This window comes from Sipha flava, unplaced genomic scaffold (assembly GCF_003268045.1).
Source record: "Sipha flava isolate LNK unplaced genomic scaffold, YSA_version1 3_pilon_pilon, whole genome shotgun sequence".
In the NCBI taxonomy this organism is placed as follows: Eukaryota; Metazoa; Arthropoda; class Insecta; order Hemiptera; family Aphididae; genus Sipha; species Sipha flava.
Window position 1 is genome coordinate 490,032 of NW_020273108.1, and position 23,196 is coordinate 513,227.

The window sequence follows — 23,196 nt, forward strand, 5'->3', positions numbered from 1 at the left end:
TAATTGTTTAAGAACTTTTATGAACTTTTTTACTGACAAAAGTGATACTAAAACCTTCAGCAGAGTATCGGGTTTCAGCCAAAAAAAATTTCAGCCAAATCGGTTCAGTAGTTTTCTCGGTTAGTGCGGTCGAAGAAAAACCCTTACAATTTTATATATAGTATAGATAGATAGATAGATAGATAGATAGATAGATAGATAGATAAATAGATAGATAGATAGATAATAATTAATAATATCATTAATATAATATATTTTCCATTTTTAAAAATAAAGATTTTTATATACAGTGTTTGTTAAAAAGTCAGCTACAACCCCCTCCATGACAAAATCATTTGACCGCCACTGCCCCCCATCAACCGTATTTTATGGTATTTCACCAAATTTCAAACTTACAGTATAATTTGAATAAACCTTGTGTACAACTTGTAGATTTTACATATACTGTCTTAATATAATAATTTTCATTAATATAATAATTTATATGAATAAGTGGTATTTATTTATGTAATACAGAGGGGGGCAGATCCTCACTTATCATAAGTCTATTACATTTTAAAACACCCCTGTTAAATGAATCTTAGATCCGCCACTGTATGCAATGTACCTACGTATGCATGATAAATAATATGCATACGTTTATACGTGTTCGAAGGGGAAGAACCAGGGGATGGAAGACACAGATTCATCCCCGGACGTAAAATTTTAGAGGGTGTCATTTTTGTAATTATTATCAACCAATTTGATATTTTTAACTTTGTTAAACTCTGTCATCAGGTTAACACTCGATAAGTATGATTGTATATTAATTATTAGAAAACAGTTTTCAAGAAGAGAATTTGATTATTGGTCTATGATAGGGAGTAATTTTAACATTTTCCCTGGGCGTAAAAATTCCTAGTACCCTAAATAATATAAGTATTAGTAAATAAATAGATATATAAAAGGTTATTAATAAATTGATAAATAATAATATCCTATAAATCCTATAAAATCCTAGTTCAACCTCTGCATGTACGTCACGGCTGGTATCGAACGATTAACCATCGCGATGGCTAAACTCGAGATTAGCCGGTTGATCCGACACATCTAGTAAATGATATCGGCCAGAGCCAGATTTAGGAATGTGGGGGCCCTGGAACCACCCTTAGAAGTAAATTTTTTTTTGATTACACATATTTAATAAACAAAATTCCAAATATTCAGAATTTCGGTTAGGAAAAAACAATGATTTGTTGTGATGAAACAATAAAAGTAGTAAATTAATTTAAATTTATACTTATAAGCTCGATATTAATTTTTATGTAATTATAATATATAAATATATTTTTGGTTATTAAATATTAATAATAACATTGATTTATTAATTTATGACAATATCAATGATTGGACATTTTTATTCAAGTTGTGATTTAAACCTATTTTGCAAATGTTATATTGTGTTTAATACTTGGATTCAAAAAAACCACATTTTGTGGGGGGCCCGGGGCCTGAGACCCCTAAAACCGGCCCTGATATTGGCTAACGCCAACGTTTCGGATCTTATTATCCATCGGAAAGATAACGTTATCCAGTTTTACACACGGCTGACGAATGAATAATAATCGTCTGACCGAATGATTTAACGGTATAAGTCGTACAGGAAATCTTTTTTAAAGATGGATAACTCGAATATTAGAGTAGATTATTTACATTTTTATTTTTATTTTTTTTTATATATACATTTATTACTACACGTTAAACTGCCATCTGGAATCTTAAATTACATAGTATGGATATACTTTTACATTTACATTTTTTTTTATTTGTAAAACCATCTAAACGAAAACCGAAAACATTTTTGAAAGATCTCCGCCTCCCGATAATGACTAAAATCATTCCGATGTTTTCCACCGTTCCCAACATTTACATGTGTTTCGTACAATATTTTGTATAAATCTTCATTTCTTACATAAAAAAAAAATGTTACCGTTACCGTCGGTGACATGGGCTCAATGAGTTTTTCTTCGTCTCCAATTAAAATGGCTTTGGATAGTTCATCAAATTATGAAAGCACTTCGGTTAGTATTATTATTATTATTTTCATAGTAATTAATATTGAGTTAATATATTTTTTCTTTTGCAACTTGAAAGTAATATAGTTTCATTACATTTAAGTAATTAATAACGAATGAAGTAATATTGCTTTTTTAAAGTAACTAACCCAACACTAATAAATATACACCTGTACACAGTTATATGTATTTATTATGTATAAACTAGAGTCAAGCTTGGGGATTAAGGGGGGGTCTAGCCGGGGTGGTAGCCCCGGGGCTCTCTCGAGTACCCAAGTGAAAGTGGCCCAAACAATTTTAAGCCGATACACATTTTTTATCATATTAAAATTAGTAGTTTTATAGACCTAAATTGTATACACGGGCGGGTTTAAAGGGGTGAATTAGCCCCCCTTTGGGACTATAGTATTTATTTTACAAAGCAAAATGTTATGATATATTAATAATTATAATAAAATATCGTCAATGGTCATTGATGAATATGGTACCTATTTTATATATTTTTTTTATAAATAAATAGCTCACTTTTTTTGTTAATTATATATATTTGCCTATATTTTAAAATGGTTTCAGATTAAAATTGATACCAATAATGTAACTATTTAAACTTTGTCATTATTATAAAAAAAATGATTTACTTATGAGGGACCCAAAAACATATTCTGTAATTTATAATTTTATATAGATTTAAAAAACCAACTAATTTAATTCTTAAACCTCCATTAACCCCTCCCTTGATTAGTAATAAAACCCACCCCTGATTGTATATACCTATTAATTTTATAATTTTATAACGCAACTAGCTGACCCGACAAACGTTGTTTTGTCGTATAAATTATTTACACATAATAATATTTCTCTTTCTCACACTTGTAGTTAATTGTACCTATAGATATAATAGTTGGAAAATTCAAAGTTAAGTTTTAACATTTGGATATTAAGACTTATTATATACGCTTAAATATAAAGAATATTACGTTGGATATCAACATTTTTAAAATGCAAAATTTTTTAAATGAAATTGTAACTTGTGTGATTACTATAATAATACTGGACTGAGATCATATAACGCGCAAATGGTTAATATATCTGTGTAAGAGCCGTCTTACTGATTTGATAACAACATATGCAGGTAATATTATAATTATCCGGGTCGACAAGAACATTGGAAAAATGTTCGGAAATTAACAGTTTGAATAGAAAAAAAAACGAATAATATTTCAGTAACGTCAAAAACATTCGAACAAAGGAAAAATAAAAATAATCCGTATTTTGTATCATTATCTGTAGGAGGCGTAGGTGAGTGCAGACTTTTTTTTCGCATGGATAGATTCGTAATGCCGATATTTTATAAAATACAATGCAGCTTAAAACAAAAACTAATTTCCAAATCTTAATATGGATAATGACATTTTTTTCAAAAATATATTATAATACACTAGAAAACGTCAACGTGTATACGTAAAAACAGTTTTAGCATTTGATTACATCACTTATTTATGCCTACATTTATGTAGGAGTTAATATTAATACAATTTCTGATATCCGGTCGAAAGAATGTTGATTCTGAACCGCATGTTTGAAACTAAGAATTAAAGAATAATGCGATACGAGGCATGGTGGTTGTAGGCATACAATAATGTTACAGTGGAGGTATCTACTATATTTACGTGGAATTAGAAGTTTTTCTAGTGGGTTGATTACACTCTAACGTTTTGACCTAAGCGAACATGATTTCATCCTCAGACAGATTACGCGATATTCCACGTGAGCGAGCTAGTGAGCGAGTGCTATGATTGCTAGGCCCTGTGCAATTTATAAATTCGAGCAGGGCCGACGATAGGAGAGGGGGATATCTACTATGTATATTATGTATAGTTGTGTACATACAGTGAATATACCGTAAAAAATAATGTTATATAATACGTAATCATACCAGTATAAATAAAATTAAAATTATTATCATAGTATAATTCCTATCGGCGCTGTCGTTAGCAGGAAAGCAACGTAAACAATTGTCTTGCACTAAAAATAAATTGGGAGGGCCCATAACATGTCAAGTTATAATTGTTAAATATATTTGGGTGCGAGGAAAGAGTACTGCTTTTGCGTAGGGCTTCACAAAAGCTTGCGACTGCACGTATTCCTATGAATGACGAAGCGCGACGACCTGGCGATCGCATTTTCTGCACACCTTTTGCGCCGGCCATGTCTGGTTACCTGCAAACGGAAAACGCGATTGTGTTTTCAATTTAGTTTTCACGCTTTATTTTCAAGTTGATCTGCTGTGCAAACATCTTGTGTATTAATTTTTAACTATACTATATTGTATTATATATTTTTAACAATAGATATAAGTAAAGACCGAATTTATATGTTTTTACATATCATTACTGGGTCTATGCAGTTTTACGAGAGTAAAAAATGTGGAATATTTGTTCAATTCTGAGTTCGTAGAAAAAAGTTTTTCTTACATATTTGAGAATATTTCATAAGATAGAAAGTATTTAGCACATTTAGCATATTTTAGTATATTTGACTTTGATGTCATCGTTAAAAATTGTACAAAATATTATCTGCAAACTAACCAATATATCTGGTGAAAAAGGTAACATAATAAAAACTAAAGTTTCTCAATTATGTCAAAAAAATAAAGATTACCAAATGTTAGTAAAAGTTAGAAACATTTTATATGGAAACAATGAAGATCTTCAAGAATATTTTACACCCAGTGTAGTTGCTGACATGAAGTTGGCACCTCTAACATCTGTTGATGTTGAATGTTCATTTAGTCTCTATAAACAAATTTTAAGCAATAGAAGAACTTACATGAATACAGATAATATGGACAAATTTATTATTGTTAATTTATATAATAAAATTTAAATATTATTTCAAGTTTCTTTTTTATTTTTCAGAAAATAAATATTTATCATTATATGCACCAAATGGATATTGTTTTTTATATCTTGTACCTATTAAATAATTATTATTTAAGGATTACCTTTTATTAACTAATTTTTTTTGTTCTATTATATTTTAATATAAATGATTATTTGTTATTTTTTCAAATAGTGACTATAGTGTTAATACAACATTTAATTAAAATATATCAAAGGAATATGGTTTTAAATTTTAATACTACAGACTATACTGTTATATTTTTACAACATTTTTTAAAAAAATGTATAGTTTAATAATAAAATATTAGATATATGACAACCAAAATGTTAAGTTTTATATCGCTTGACAAAGTAAATTAATTCATTAACAGTTATTATTTGTATTGCTCCAGCTCCTAATGCATTTAACAATAATATTATAATCTCTATAGTACTGAGAATTCGCAATAGTGCCCACTGCCGGGCCCGTATTTATTTTTATATAAATTTACCGATGTATTCATATTTTGTAACATGATATAAATAAATTGTATAACCATAGGTAAATCGTAAGAGATTATGTTTAACCATTAGGTTATCAGCTTATACACAATATTATTTCTGTTAGTCATAATCAGGACTCGGAACTTTATGAATTTGCATCTTACTCAGGAAACTGCATATTTAAAATCTGATTCGATACAAATTTGTTTCATGAACCATACAATTTAAATGAAATAATTTATGTTGCATATTTTTGCATATTTTACTAAATTTATATGATTTTGCATATTTAAAGATTTTGAGTACATAAATGCATTTTATATTAAAAAGGTATTAGCAATCAACAATAAACAAGTTTTGAATAATTTAATATTGTAAATATAATGATTTACATATAAGTAGCCTATATATAATTACGTATTACACAGTCGACCACACTCGAACAACTGATAAAGTAATGCTAAAATTACATGAAATAATAATATAAAAGTATTTCTCGTTCAAGACTTATCGTAGACCTAAGAATAGAAAATTTGAGATACGGATTGCACACACATATACAGTAATATGTACTGAACAACGCTGGCGAGAAAAAAAGATTGAAAAGCAACGCTGACAAAATTAAAAATAGTTGAAAATAAATGTATAAATGATGCCTTAAAGCGTCTGAAACCTGAACAGTTGTCAGGTAAACTACACACACGTTCCGGTATGCAAAACTGTACAGGTAGAAAATATGAATTTTTAATTCTTTCTGGAAAACTGAACAGTTTTCAAAACCTGTACAGTTATACAAAAACCAGCTCGTATACACGTTCCGGTTTGCCTTAATGTTTATACTTGTAAATACAAATAGCCGTAACTCGTACTCTTAACTCGTAATTTTTATATTTATATTTAAGTCGCTCGTTTGATAAAATTAAACAAAATACCCACACACCAACGATATTGTATTGTGTTGTATTGAGGTGTATGTTAGTATTTATTAGTATGTGTGCGTTCGTGTGTCGAAAATATATACGATAACAGTGGTTTGTTACTGTTAAATTTAGTGTGTTCGTATTGTTAAAACCGTGCCACGTGCCACGTAAAATAGTGATTTTAATATTTGTCAGACAAAAGTTAAAATGCCTAAAGAAAAAAAAAAATTTAAGTAGTCGTTTAAATACTTTCGTATCCGAGTTCGGTAAAAATGTTTTTGGTATTAATACTAGAGTATTATTTTGCAAGTATTGCGAAACGAAATTCGATTCTGAAAGAAGATCTAGTGCAATACAGCACTTGAAAATAGAAAAACATTTGCGTTAAACGAAAAGAAGATAAAAAAAAAAACCAAGTGCCAACCACTATTAACCAATGATTTATCGTCTAAAAAATCGAAGTTCAACCTGGATTTTTGCAAAGCTATGATCTCTGCTAATATACCACTTAATAAATTATCAAATGTAGAGTTTCGGAAATTTTTAGAAGATTATTCTGTAAAAGATGTCTCCACAAAATCAGTACTTCAAAAATTCTATTTAGACGACTGCTACAACGAAATGATGGAAAAAATTAGACAACGTGTTTTCGACCGAAAAATTTGGGTGTCATTTGATGAAACAACAGACGCAGAATGTCGGTATATAGTAAATGTAAATAGGGACTTTGGAAGAGGATACTGCTGGTTCAATTTTTTTATTGAATACTGAAGCACTAGAAAAAATTAATCACTCTACGGTTAGTAAACTTTTTGACAAATCTTTAAACATGTTATGGCCTGATGGGATAAGGCATGACGACGTATTATTATTTTTGTCCGACGCTGCACCGTATATGATAAAATGTGAGAGATCTATGAACGCACTCTACTCAAAAATGGTAAATTTGACTTATGCTGCTCATGGTCTCCATAGAGTTTCGGAGGAAGTACGAAATCAATTTGATACTGTTGATAAAGTAATAGCTTACGTAAAAATGATCATTTTCTGTTTACAAAAATCTTCTAAGCTACAACAGACTATCATTTAAACTCGAAAACATAAAAAAGCATCTTATCATTCAGGGTAATTCAGATAAATGTAACAATTAATACTTAATATGATTTAATAATCGCTGTATTTAATGAATTCTATTTTTTTTAAATTAGAATTCTAAGAATAGATTCAATATAACAGCTTCAAATCATCAAAAGAAAAATATTAATAAAATATTTATGATTCAAAAATCATTTTTTTTATAATTATGCTTTAAAATACATCTTTTTTATAAAAAAAATAAATGCATATTATACTGCATATTTGCGTTTTTTTAGTGCATACGTATGCACATATTTCATAGTTTTTTAGCGCATTAAGTTCCAAGCCTTGGATATAAGTAATATAATTTTCTATAATACGACAGCATTTCAACCTTTTAGTACACAGTTTCCCACGCTTTATCTACTGAAAGTTGATTACGATGATTTGAATATTTTACGTTGTATAGCATAGGCCTTTTTTGAACTTTTGATTTTGAAATTTCTGCTTTGCATTCATACTATTAAATTATGCATAAACAAATATACACACAAGATAAAACTCCTGTGTTCACTCTACAGAAAATAGTGCCAGTCACCCGCGTCAAAACAAATTTGTTTTGACACGAGCGATAATATTATTATCGCCCGCCTATTTTCTATACAAATAAGACGTCCCATGAATAAAATTTGTTTTGAATTTTATTGCTCGTGAAATCGCGTCCACCTAGTATATGACGTAACGGCCTCCACGCAAACTAATATATATATTTAAAAAAATTCAATGACGTTTCTCAAGAATGATGGCAAACAAATTACATCGAGTCGACGTCTCTTTAGATATCTTAGCTGCAGAATTTTGTCTAGTACCACTGGCTTCTAAAAGGTTATACAATTATATAGTTTTTGTTTATAAATTAATAAACGGTAATTTATCCTACCCCGAATTCTTAAGGATAATAAACTTTAACATTACAACTTTTAGTATAAGAAAAAAATCAACTCATCCTTGTCGCAAAATATTTTTTATAAAATTATATTTAATTATATGTAATTATATAATATTATATATATTTATGTCATTTTTACTTTATTTTTAAACATTTAATATTTATATCTGTACATATTTTGTAAACTAGAATGCTGTACTAATTACCTCTTTGGGGATGTTATAAATTCAAGTAAATAAGAAAATAAATAAATATTTTGTTGGATTGGATGGTGATGACCAGGGCTCATAACATATAGCTCTAAAAAAATTAGTTATAAGCGCTATAATATACTCTTAAAAATATTCATATAAGCGCTTAAATATGCACTAAAAATACAAAAATATTCTAAAAATATATCATGTAAAAAAAAATGTAAAGTTTTATTATTAAAATTCCGATCGCGTCGCTATATGATATAAATAAATAAATAATTTAAACCTTAAGAAGAAGAAAAGAATTAGTTAATTAACATGAATTAATTACATATATAAAAATTAATACTAATATAATAACTATTTATCATTAAAAAAAAAAATGTTTTAAATGGTACAGAACTGAAAGACTTAAAAAAGCAAAATAGCAAATAACAAATTTCTAAATATGCAAAAATATGCAACATAAAATTTCGCATTTAGCTTCTTAGTTATCTAAAACAAATGTATAGCTTACTTAAGTATTTCTAGGACTTCTCAAAAAAAAAAATGTAAATTCTATAAGTTATGAGTCCTGGTGATGATTCTATTCAAATACATTTCCTTCGTCAATCGCGTTTTTTCGTTTCAACGTTTCGCATATAATTTCGACATAGCCTCCACCGAGGAAGTAAATACACAAAGTCAGGGGTGGGTTTTATCATTCACCAAGGAAGGGGCTAATGGAGGTTTTAGAATTTGGTTACTTGTTTTTTAAATCTATGTACAATTTTAAATTACAGAACATATTTTTGAGTCCCTCATAAGCAGAGGCGTGCACAGACTTTGTCCGCAGGAGGGCCCCTTAAAAAAAGTGAACCAAAGATTCTTGTACTAAAGACTACTAGTATAATTAAATATTTTAAATTTTATAAATTATTTATTTAATTCAATATGCAAATATAAAAATAAATACTATTTAAGCTTACACAATTTATATCTAAGAAATCCTTATTTACATATTATTATACTATTTACAACTCCATACTTCTGTCCACGGGAGTAAGGTTTTTGAATGTATCAATTACATCTTCAATTTTTGTATTATATGCAAGTTCTAATTAGTCTGTTTAATAACTAATAACTTTATTACATTTATTCACAGATATAAATTTTATACTATGAGATCAAAACTGGCTTTACTTTATTCATGTAAAATGTAAAAATGTTTGCTAGTTTTGTATAGTATAGATATACATTTATTAAAATAAAAGTCAGAGTCCGCAAGGGGAACGCCCTCCCTCCATTGCGCATGCCTATGCTCATAAGTAAATCATTTTTTCCATAAAAGTGACAAATTTTAAATAGTTACATTATTGGTATCGATTTTAATCTGAAACCATTTTAAAAATATAGGTATACGTATACATATAATTAACAACAAAAATGAGCTATTTATTTATAAAAAAAAATGTGTAAAATAGGTACCATATTCATCAATGACGATTGACGATATTTTTTAATAATTATTAATATCTCAATACATCATAATACTTAGATTTGTAAAATAGTTAGCCTAGTCCCAAGGTGGGGGGGGGATAATTCCCCCTTAGACGCCCCCTTAAACTCGCACCTGACGCAGGTGCAATGGCGTTCCTAGACACTTTTACAGTGGGAGGGGGAGTGAACATCATGCACGCATTCACACTTATGTATTTTTCAAATGAACAATACATAACGAGAATTTGAAGAAAAAAAAGCCAAGGGAGGGGCGACTGGCCCATTCGCCCCATTAGCACGCTGCTATATGCTGGTATACATCTGCCTACGTGTCACGGCGCGCGCGGCAGTACACGTCGACCGGGTTACGTGCGTGCTGGGGAGGCAATGTCGCGTCGGAGCAGTTGACCACGGTGCGGTGTCGACATTAACGTTCGTGATAGCGCGCGGGCCAGAACGCGCCGGCCAATCGGAATCGCCCACATTGTTTTTGATTACACTATCAAACGGAGGTTGACGGAACGCGTACCGCGATTTGAATACGGGTTGCCAAGCCGAACACTTTACGCGCGTCGCAAACCGTTTTCCCGTTCTCGTTTCACCGGTGTAATGGACACGGTCCCACGTCGTTCCGAATCGACTTGTTAGTACGACCGACCGACGTGACGACCGTGCCCGACGATACCGCCGTCGCTCCGAATCTCAGCAGTACGCGCCGACCGGCGACCATTGTGCCGACCACGTCGTCGTTTCGTTCACCCCCCCGTTTTACCTAGCCTGCCTACAAAATGATTTTCAATCCCATTCTGTTCGTCGTCGTCCATCTGTTGACGTTTTGCGTACTCGTCTTCTGTCAGTAAGTACCAAGTACCGCGGCCGTAACGTCTGCGCGGTCTTGTCCGAACGTTGTGCGCAACGCTCAGGCTTAACAGCATATCATTAGTAGTTGAGCGTCCGGTGTTCATCGTCATCGATCCCTCTCCTAGATCCTTAGTGCTTTTTCTTAACCGGAAAAAGTTCCGTCGTACCGTGAAACATTTGTTGCTATTTTATAATGTGTACACCGTATATGTTGTTTCTACAATAATACTAAACTGGATACCATAGACAATAAATTCCTGTAGTTCTGTAAATGTTCTAGCATTAAAGTTGTGTGCATCGAACAATACTACTCTGCTTAGAAAAATGCTGTAAATGGATAAAAAATAATGAAACTGTATTGTGTACTTGTTTTATATGCTTTTCTTAAGTTAAAATGTCATAACTAATTTGTTGAGATACATATCAATGCATAATTATTTTTTCAATAACTCAAACATAATTTTGGAAATATTTGAAATTACAGCATTTTTGCAAAGTTTACTTAAGTATTATCATGTGTATTACCTTAAGAAATAATATATTTCATTGAAAAAAATATTACGTTTATGAAGACAAAACTAGCAATTAATCTTCTTTAAATTACTATAGTCTGTTCAGATTATGAGTGCCCAAACTCGCGCATGTCTTCCAAGAAGCTGATTACAGTCGAACACTCATCGATATCTAGATGCTCTATGATTCGTTGCCATTGTTCGACCGCTGTCATTGTTTGTCAAAGTCGGTGTCTACCGCTTTGTATACAGATTATTATTAAAAAAAAAACCTTGTTATTCAAAATAGAACTATAGCTTTGCGTTACGAGAAGAATGTGGTAATACAGTTCACTACGTACAATAGCGTCGTAACGTGTCGGCATACTACAACGTTCCTAGTGGAAAGGATACATATGTAGTAAAAACCAGTTTTCGTCCAAGTGATTGGGCACTCTTATTCTGAATAAACTATAAACATAATATTACATAAATCTCAAAATAACTGAGTAAACTTAAAACATACTCCCTTACTAGGCAAAATAAGAATTGTCTACATTTTAAAATAATTTAAACTGAAGGTTAACTCTTTGCCATTAATTAATTTCTGCTGTGTTTTCCTATGAATTATTTTAATTATAATTATATTTTAATTTTTTTTTTTTCTTTTTAATGTAAATTTCTATCGAAATAATAGTAGTCAACTATATTTTAGAATTCAGGTACTTTAGTAATTAAAAGAACAAATTGTATATCTTTATAGTTGTGTCTTAAAATTAAACCTCAAACTTCGGTAGTATTTAAAGTTGGAGGTTTTGAATTAAAATTTATCAAACGCAATAATACTATTCCAATTTATGAGTTATTATTAAATAATATGAAAAGCACATTTCATTCTTATAAATATTATTTTATACGTTTTAATAACATTAATAATCTCATTTAAATTAATTGTTAGTTGTTAAATTGTACATTCATTGTTATTTCTAAGTTATTTATCAATAAAACAACTACATGATATTAAATTTTCATTAGAATATTATAATAATGAAATCTGAAATTGTATTGTTCATTTCAATTTTTTATCTTTTAAATTATTAAAACAGTATTAATACTTTTTAATTTAAAATAAGTATTTTTTAGAGAACTTAAAGAAAAAATATGTATTATTTAGTTTAAAATTATTTTCATTTAAATAAATAAATGATTTATTTAAAAAATGTTATGTAAGAAATATATTAGGTATTTACTTTTTAGTATTTTCATCTAATTGTTTTATATTGATTATATTATAAGTAAAAAAAAAAAAGGAAAAGAATCTGACTATATAATGAGGAGCATTTGCTTAATATATACACAGTGTAATTCTGTATTAAAATTTATTTGAAAAATTATAAAAAAAAATTAATTTTAAATAATGTATACTATTGACAGGTTTCACTGTCAAAAAGAAAAAAAACTGATATACCTTCTTTAAATTATATTTTCTAAATTACATTTGTGTCAAGTTAATAATTATTATTAACTAAACATTTTAATTTTAGGAATTATTATGACATATTGAATGTTCCACGCACGGCTAAGCAGAATCAAATAAAATCAGCATTTCGTAAAATGGCAAAACTGCTTCATCCTGATAAAAATCAAAATGATCCAGAAGCAGCTGAAAAGTTTTCAAAATTACGAAATGCATATGAAGTATTATCTGATGAAAAAATGCGGAAAGATTATGATAGATGTGGTGAGCAGTGTGTTAAAAAAGATAGCATGGCTTCTGGTCATGATCCATTCGCCAGCTTTTTTGGAGACTTTGGTTTTCATTTTGATGATTCATCTGGACAAAAAGAAATTCCTAAAGGTGGCACTATAGTTTTAGACTTGCATGTTTCTTTAGAAGAATTATATAATGGTAACTTTATTCAGGTATGCTTTTATTAATATTTAAATTTCTAATTTTAATAAAATATATATAATTAGCAATTATTTATTGAACATTTTTTAATTAAGGTTACAAGAAATAAGCCTGTCATAAAACCAGCTCATGGTACTAGACAATGTAATTGTCGACAAGAAATGATTACTAAACAGTTAGGCCCGGGCCGTTTTCAAATGATGCAACAAAATGTTTGTGATGAATGTCCCAATGTAAAGTAAGCTATAATTTGTTGGTTCTTATTTCATAACATAATTTAAATTAATTTATAAAAAAAATTATCTTTGAAAATTAATTAATTATAATTTGATGTACTGCAATTAAAATAATCTTTATAATAAATTTAATCTTAATTAATTTTAGTATTAATAATGATTTTAAATAAATACTTTACAATATTCAAATGTTTTATGTAATATACTTGTTTAAAATATTCATAATCTTTATTATTCCAGACTTGTTACTGAAGAAAGTATGTTAGAAATAGAAGTGGAACCTGGTATGAAAGATGGCCAGGAAACAAAGTTTACTGCAGAAGGAGAACCACATATCGATGGTGAACCAGGTGATCTTATTTTTAAAATAAAAACAAACCCACATTCAGTATTTGAAAGACGAGGTGATGATTTGTATACAAATTTGACAATAACTTTACAGGTAATGTATATTTAGGGTATATTTAAAATATTTGTTTTTATTTTGCATTATTTATTGTTAAAAACTTTTTATACTAAATTTGTTACTTAATGTAATCAAAATAGTGACATATCTAATTTATTAGAATAATAAAATCAATATATGAATCAATTATGTGACTTAATTTCTATTTTAAGATTCGATTACATACTATTGGGAAAATTCGTTATAATACAAAACATATTTAAATATTTTTTAGACATAAAATTTCTTTAAGAATATTTTATTGTACGAATCCAAAACGAGTATTATCATTGAATGATGATGCTTAAATTAAATCAATCAACACTATTATTCAATAAAATTAAATAAAAATTAATAATTATTAAATGGTTAACACTCGTAAATCAATATATAAATGAGTAAACAAATATTTTATGTAAAAAAAAATAAACAAATAAATAAAAATGGCCTACAATATTATTAAATTTGTAAAATAAACTGGTTTCAAACTAAAAATTTATCGTCAGGTGTATAGCCAATAAAATCACAACTGAATATAGAAAATTAGTTGCCATTTTATTTTTTTCATTTTCAGTCGCAATTTTATTGACTTTTATATACCTGGCGATGGATTTCTAATTCGAAACTTTAATATGGTCGTATTTAACAAACATTGTAAGACATCAGGCTTATCATTTATTTATTTCTATATTATTATATGTTAAAAACATTAATTTATTCTCAAGTCATATCTTACTCGATTTGTTAAAATGTTTTTTCTGCTATAGCATATTTATTATTGTGTTATTATTACTTATCTATAAAGCTGATAAAATACTGATAAACACCATATGAAAACTATGTTAATTGAAAATAAATTTGTGATGCATATATTCTACAAAGCGTTTTATTTATAGGATGCATTAATTGGCTTCCGAACAGAGATAACTCAATTAGATGGTCGGAAAATTTCAATAGAACGAGATACTGTAACTTGGCCTGGTGCAAAAATTCGGAAAAAAGGTGAAGGTATGCCAAATTATGATAACAACAACTTGCATGGTAATCTTATTATCACCATTGATGTCCAATTCCCTAAAAATAACTTCAGCGAACAAGATCAAGAAGGTAATCATTTAATTCTTAATAATTAGTATTTCACTTTTAAAATCTTTAGGTATAAAATTTTTTTAAGAAAAATATTATTTGTCTTACGGAGAGTTAACAAATGATAAGTGATAAAATTATTTATCTATTAAATTAATATTGGCCTAGATTTTGCTCTTCTTAAGATGAATAACCTGAGTAGTTTTATAATTAATTGGTAAAGGTTAAATTAATATTAATATCACTATTTTTTATTTCATTTCTAGATCTCAAGAGAATATTAGGTCAAAACTCGATTAATAAGTTATACAATGGCCTAAATGGATACTAAGAAGAATATCTTTCAAGTCACTAGTGCCACAAAAGATATTTTCTTATTATAACTCTGTGATGTAATTAATTGATCGTAGACTATTATGTATATTACTTTAATAAATGTGTGCTTATGAGTTAATTTGTTTAAAAAAAGAATTATGCGTTTTTACACCTGCGTATAAAAATCATGCAATTGTATGTTATATATTTACTAAATAATTAATACGAATTATGTATTTTATTTCTTTTTTATATATATATATATAAATAAATAAATGCTCTTGCCTTACAAAAAAATATAATATTATTCTGTTTTATGCAATTTTAGTAAAACACAATTACTTTCAACAAATAATGAATAAAAATTATTTCATTATCTCAAATAGGGAAGTCATCTAACTAGTCAAAAAAATTGTAAAAGCATACATTTTTTTTTTTAATTAAATGCTTTATAAAAAAAGAATAATATTACATTTATGATGAGTTCTCAAACTTAACCATATTTGGGAATTCATACTAAATTGACTGATTCTACAATTTAATCTATGTGTACTTAAATGTATGTATTTTTGAGTGTTTAATGTATTAAATGAATAATTATAACTGTAATTGTTTATTATTTAAATATAAATAATAAACCATCATATTACAATAAACAGAAATCATTGATAGTTCCAAAAATTTAAAAAGTACCTTTTATTGTAAGTGTTTATATGAATTTCTCAAATGTTTAAGTGAGAAACTTTAATTATATTTTGAACTTATATTAAAAATAAAATAAATATTCATTAGAATTTGTCATTTATATTTAAATGTTGTTTCTGTATGTTTTAATTTTTGTCTTTTTTTGTCTAAAAATATTAAATTTTTTTATTAGTAATATTATGTTAAAGAGGTCCAACAAATTTTCTTAATAAATACAACTATAAGCATAAGAATTAGTTATTATTATTAAACTTATTATTAAATTTAAATTCCTTACTCTTTTATATCAATAATAATATATATTTTATTCGTATAAGATTCCCTAATTTATCTCTGAAGACCATAAAAATGTGTTTTTTTTTTCTAGTCTAGCTATTATGACAATTATTCTTTATGGTTCAATTATATGTTAATTTTGAGAGTCAGATTGCTTAAGTCTTAAACGGGCACATTTTGACTATTAATTGTCAGATAGAGTTGCTTAGCTGGAGTCTGAATAATCAATAATATTTTGCCACAATATATTATTTATATATTTGTCATTATCATATTAACAAAAAAAGAATCCTATTATTAAGTTATTCTTAATAAGTTAATTAATTCTTAATTAAGTTATTCTATTATTAAGTTATTGTATTAATTACAAAATACTTGAATAACTCGATGGATTAAGATAATAATCAATTTATTAATTGAACCAGTAAATGACAACAAGTTTCATGACCTAATTAAAAATGAATTAAACTATGTTCTCAACCTTTTGAGGTAAATTTCCCCTTTCATACTATTTTATACTGTCACGCCCACCTTACCATAATAAGATTTAATTATGTTAAATATATATATATCTTTCTATTATTTTTATCCCTATAGTTGGTTTCATAGTCGGTCATGCGCTCTTTCCTGTTTCCAGTTAACTTCTTTAGTTCCATCTAGCTTGACAGTCTCTGCGTTCATTTATTTCACTGATTATTTTCGTTGGTTCTATACAAGTCACTCACAGCATTTTTCTCAAACACCAAATTTCAAAGCTTTCATGTATTTGCTGTTGTGTTTTATCTAATATTGCACCTGTATAGCACCATATTCCATACATACTATATAATTTTTTGAAGCATTTCCTCATATGAATACTCATATACTGGACCATATATTTTTTTTTTCTTCTTCGATAAACCTGAATTTGGTTGTGATTCTGGATCTTATTTCCATGATGCAGCCGCCTTGGTTAAGCTGCATAAGTATTTCATCCCTTTTTTCCAAACAGCTGATTTCCTGCTTGGATTTTACTTTGCAGATTCGGTTTAATTTATTTTTAGCAATCTAAATCATTATGGATTATTGGATTAATATGATAATATGAAAACCAATTTTTGAATATTTGATGAATTTATTTGTTAGGAAAAAAATATTATTATTATTTATACCCAAATAATATCGATACGGGCCTACGATAAGAAAAAAAAATTGGTTCAAATTATGGTAGACTATAACAATACTTAAAAGACAAAACCTATATTATGGGTCGCAAATAACTTGTATTTCTATTAGATCACCCTACTTCACGTATATACGCATTCACGCATTACAATTTTAGAGTTGTAGTATGTACTTAATAATTAGTTATTATAGGTATACAAAATCTTCTGCAAATGTAACGTAAATATTTGATATATTTATAACGACAATTTTCATAGAAACTAAAAACAAAAACCTATTATAGACCCTACTGTTCATAAAAATGTTATCTTCGTCACATAACTCATAAAATTATTTTTTTCCTTTACGTTTTACATATTCCCATACCCATCTTCTATTTTCACTCATTATTGTAAAAATGTAAGAATAATAAATGATAGACACACAATTAAGCCTTGATTATAAACATTAGGAAATAAATGCAATTGCATCAAGCTCTAGGCTTTAGTAATTACATTCAACATTTTTAAAAAAAAAGTTTATTTTCATAATATATATATTTATAATTGTACGTATGAAATATTTTTATCACTAAATCGTGACTTAAATATACAGTGAAAAGTAAAAAAAAAAAAGGTATTCGCATTATAATATTAATAGAGTAATAAAAAAAAAAAATCTGAATGAATGAATCTTAGTGAATACTCTTCTCTATTGGAAAATTGAGAAAACCCCTGTTATACGCGTTTTCATGTTACGATTTCGATTTTTGTTTTATTCGTTTAGAGATATGTTGGTCAGTATTATAATAGTACAGTAACACAGATCATTATCCAGTTGAAATTAGTGACCAAAAATATCTTCGTAATGCATATTAATTTAATTTATGTTTTATTTGTGAATATAACTCGCATACATTACACTATCAGTTCCGTATCATTGCTCGATGTACACGCACGGTGTTTTTGATCGTCTGTACTTTCATCGCCATTCTGCCTTGTTGTTTTTTTTTTTTCTTTCATTGTTTCTCTACACAACAATGTCTTAATTAGAGTATTAAATAACATCCACTATGTCTTAGTTATTACTAAATATAGTGAACGAGTGAACTGCGTAATAGTTCATTTTTATTCAAATTAATATATACGGGCAATGCCGTTGCCGGTAATCGCAAATCGTTCTTATCTGAAGACCAAGCCTATAGGTAATTACCGATATCAACTATCTCTTTAAATATCTTTTAACAATAATGGCGTCCAAAATAAAACCATTGCTCCTGTTCATCTTATCAACAAGAAAGGTAAAAATTCATTAACGGCCAGTTCAAGTTCAATAAATGATCTAGATAACGACAGGGAAATTATAAATAATAAAAACCAAAACAAAAGAAATATCTCTACGTCTTCAAGTACAAGTATTAAATCACCAACACTACCGAAAAACAAAAAATCAAAAAAACCTCTATTCATAACTACCAATCTCTTTGAAGTTCTATCGCAAAATGATGAAGAAGTTTTCGCTGCTACGCCAAAAGCACTATATCAAACGAAGTTATTCCAGATGAACCAATTAAACCTCCACCTCCAATTTTCGTCAGAGGTGTATTAGAATTTAAAGATCTTTGTGATGAAATAAGCAAACTTATTGGCAAAGATAAATTTTTCTGTAAATCTACTACAGATCAATTAAAAATCCAAACTGCAACTCCAGATGCATACAGATTACTAGTTCATAGTCTTAAAAATAACAATGCTCAATTTCATACGTACCAGCTAAAACAAGATAAACCGATTAGAGTAGTAATCAGAAATATTCACCCATCCACTGATATCAATGAAATTAAAAAAGAATTAATCGAATTATCATTTGTTGTCAAACAAGTGACCTCTGTTATACAAAAAACAATTAAACTTCCTCTACCCTTATTCTTCGTGGACTTAGAAAAATCTGAAAAGCCACTGAAAATTTTCCAATTACCCTCACTTCTATATACGAAAATCAAAGTTGAGGAGCCCCATAAGCCAAGAACAATATCTCAATGTCAAAATTGCCAAGTCTATGAACACACTCTTTCATACTGCGGATACCCTCCTCGCTGCGTCCGATGTGAAAATTCACATCTAACTTTAGACTGCACCGAACCACGGAACAACCCAGCCAAATGTGCCCTGTGCTTGGGCAGCCACCCTGCCAACTACCGAGGATAAAATGTGTATAAGAAACTCCAATGACGAACTAAGCCCAACAACAAAAGTAAATTTATATATGATAATGTTAACTTAAGTCATTCTAATAATAATAATTTTAATGTAAAAGAAAATCACCCATTACCAACAAATATTAATCCTAACACCCACTCCCCTCCCAAAACATATGCCCAAGCTACATCTAATGAAACAACTAATACAGGTCACAGCAATTACCCTTCTTCAACGTTAGACATCAACAAAACAATGTCAGATTTTATTGACAACTTTAAATTATTAATTAATCCATTAATCCATTGCCCTCTTAACACAAGTAATTTAATCACTTTTAAATAATAAAAATTATAAATAACTCACCCACAAAAACGTCTCTTATTATCCTTCTTTTTAATGCAAATGGCTTAAAAAACCATGCCAACGAAATACAAACTGTTAATGAATGAAAAACGTATCGATATTGCGTTAATAACCGAGATACACTTCACCAAATATTCCCAGGTACATATCCCATGTTATATTACTTAAAAGTCGAATCATCCTGACAACACGGCACATGGTGGTGTTGCCATTATCATTAAATCTGCCTTGTCTTTCTCACTACTCCCAAACTTCACCCTTGAACACCTACAATCTTGTGCTGTCACAATTAAGCTAAATAACATACCGATCACTATTGCCTCAATCTACTGTTCTCCGAGACACAACATCTCAGCTATTCAGTTTAACGACTATTTCTCAACAATTAACTCCAATTTTATAATTGGTGGAGACATAAATGCCAAACACCAAAGCTGGGGGTGTCGCGCAACCAACCCCCGAGGTAATGTCCTCTACAATTTTACCAATGATAAAAAATACTCGGTATTGGCACCAGCGGGTCCTACATACTGGCCATCTTCTATACGTAAAAAACCTGATATACTGGACATATTTGTTAGTTAAGTGCCAAGTAATTTATACTGCACCCCGGAAAATATCTTAGATCTAAATTCCGACCATTCATCCGTTCTTTTAACAGTTAGTGCTTCCCCAACAATTAAAATAACACCTCCAAAACTTTTTTCTCCACTAACAGACCGTATCAAATTCCATAACTTTGTAGAATAAGAAATAAATCTAAATTTCAAATTAAAAACATATGATGATATTGACAATGTAGTGGATAAATTCACTTCTATCATCCCAATAGCGGCTTAGGAGTCACAGTCAAATTCAAATAGTCCTCGAAATCCTAAAAACCCCTTACTCCCACAACATATACGTTCACTAATAGCTGAAAAAAGGAAAGCTAGAGCACGATATTAAACTTCCCGCCTACCTTCTTATAAAATAATATACAATAAACTGGCCAATTCGCTTAAAAAATACCTTTCAAAATATAAATCAGATTTCCTAGAATAAAAATTATCAAATATATCCTCCTCAGATGGCAGTCTTTAGAAGAAAACAAATAAACTTCTACGGTATAAGGCTAGCTTACTACCCTTAACAAAAAATGACACTTCTATTGCTGTAACTGATGAAGACAAAGCTGAAGATTTCCGTCATCACCTATCTGAAATATTTAAGCCACATCCTGATATATTTAATCCGATTCTCAGCGCAGAATTAACTCAGTATCTGGATTCTCCCATGCCTCTTTATCTTCCTGAAAAAAGTTTTACACCAAACGAAATTAAATCCACAATACAGAAGTATTCTCTTAAAAAATCACCCGGCTTCGATTTAATTACCACCGAAGACGCTAGGTGCCTACCGAAAAAAGCTATTCTATTCCTAACCCATTTATTTAATTCAATCTTACGACTCTCATATTGTCTGCTCCTATGGAAATTCTCCAATATAATTTTAATTCCCAAACCTGACAAACCACTGGACTTGCCTTCCTCATACAGGCCAATAAGCCTATTGCCATTTCTAGCAAAAGTATTAGAAAGGCTAATACTTAAAAGGCTTTTACCTTACATCGTCACAAATAAAATTTTACCAAACTCTCAATTTGGCTTTAGCTCGGCGCATAGTACAATACATCAATTACACAGGTTAGTTGACGCAATCTCATTTTCCCTAGAAAAAAAATGTTATTGCACTTGTGCTTTTTTCGATATAAGCCATGCGTTTGATAGAGTTTGGTATGAAGGCCTACTCTTCATATTAAAAAAATTCCTTTCATCTTTCTTATACTTACTGCTTAAGTCTTATTTAACAAACCGCCATTTCCAAATCCGGTTTGGATCTTCTGTCTCGGGAATTGAAAAAATTTTCGCTGGTGTTCCTCAGGGTGGAATCATTTCACCCCTGTTATTTAATATTTATACACCAGATCAGCCTGTCTCCCAAAATACTATAGTAGCCGATTTTAGTAGCCGAAAACAAACACTTTCATAATTGCCTACAAACCCACCAAAATCCATTGATAAAGAGCCTTTACACTCAAACTATACCGGGAAACCCTGGACGTCGTCTAAAAAGGAACTGGTGCCGTGACTTGTTATTAATAAATGAAAAAAAAAACGAAGTTCTAGACTCTTGATATCGTTAATTCCCAGCCAAATGTCACCAATGGGTGATTTCTTAATTCAAAATATTCATGTTTCTATTATAATATCACATATACTTATTGTGTTACATTGTACAGATTGTGTATATCAAATTGTAAAATAAAAAAAAAAAATACACTATGAGCCAATTGTTAAAAAATTAACAGTATTCTTTGTACGTAGATTTATTTTATATTATTTAATAGTATGCATGATGAATGGTTGTAACTTTATGGTATGGGTTTATCTATAAATATTTTAATTAACTTAATATTTTTTTTTACCACTATGTCCACAATGATGTACTTACTTTTTTCTCTCTCATATTATAAACAATTATTTTTGCTAATACCGATTATTCAATTATTAACTTATTAGTTTTTGTATTGTTCTACAGACAAACTTAGAAATAGAAGATAATTTTCTTTCCAAAAGAGATTAATCAGCTGAGACTCAAGAACATTTATTGTGCCTATTGGCTAAAGTTATGAATGATATAAATATGTAAAAAATGTATTTTAACAGGTATTATTTGTAGTTTAATTTTTTTATTGTTTTAATTTTATATAGAAAAATGTTAATACGCTATCTGTATTAGTTCAATAGAACTATGAAAAACATTTATAAAATAAATCATTATTTGAAATATCACAAACAATTAAAAATTATATTTATAGTAATTATAAGTTTATTTAGCTCGAAATACATTTGTTTATTTGAGTGTTATTGAAGTTTCTCGTAATCTAATCTTCTAATCTTCTAATTCTTTTTTCTTTTAGAAAATCAATGGGAATTAACCACTAGACAAGTTAGTGTGAAATCATTATTTTTTATTTTATAATTTACTGTAATATTATCACATATTACATTTATGTTAATATTATTGTTAACAAATAAACAATGTGTTTAACAGGTAGCAC

At 28.8% G+C, this 23,196-nt stretch overlaps 1 protein-coding gene across 1 annotated transcript; it reads left to right on the forward strand.

Moving 5' to 3' along the window:
- The first annotated feature begins 10,561 nt into the window (after positions 1-10,561).
- LOC112688716 (dnaJ homolog shv) lies at positions 10,562-15,544 on the forward strand. The gene is made up of 6 exons (XM_025562051.1): positions 10,562-10,915; positions 12,956-13,334; positions 13,419-13,561; positions 13,800-14,001; positions 14,901-15,111; positions 15,357-15,544. Exons 1-6 carry the CDS (start codon positions 10,848-10,850, stop codon positions 15,419-15,421), a joined length of 1,068 nt encoding a protein of 355 aa, XP_025417836.1. The 5' UTR covers positions 10,562-10,847; the 3' UTR covers positions 15,422-15,544.
- Positions 15,545-23,196: the final 7,652 nt, after the last annotated feature.

Bases quoted from the DNA above. Each gene is read 5' to 3' on its own strand.
- LOC112688716 (XM_025562051.1), top strand. From the start codon at position 10,848: ATGATTTTCAATCCCATTCTGTTCGTCGTCGTCCATCTGTTGACGTTT. The intron at 10,916-12,955 runs GTAAGTACCAAG...TTTTAATTTTAG, and splicing joins TGCGTACTCGTCTTCTGTCA to GAATTATTATGACATATTGA. The intron at 15,112-15,356 runs GTAATCATTTAA...TTTCATTTCTAG, and splicing joins CAGCGAACAAGATCAAGAAG to ATCTCAAGAGAATATTAGGT.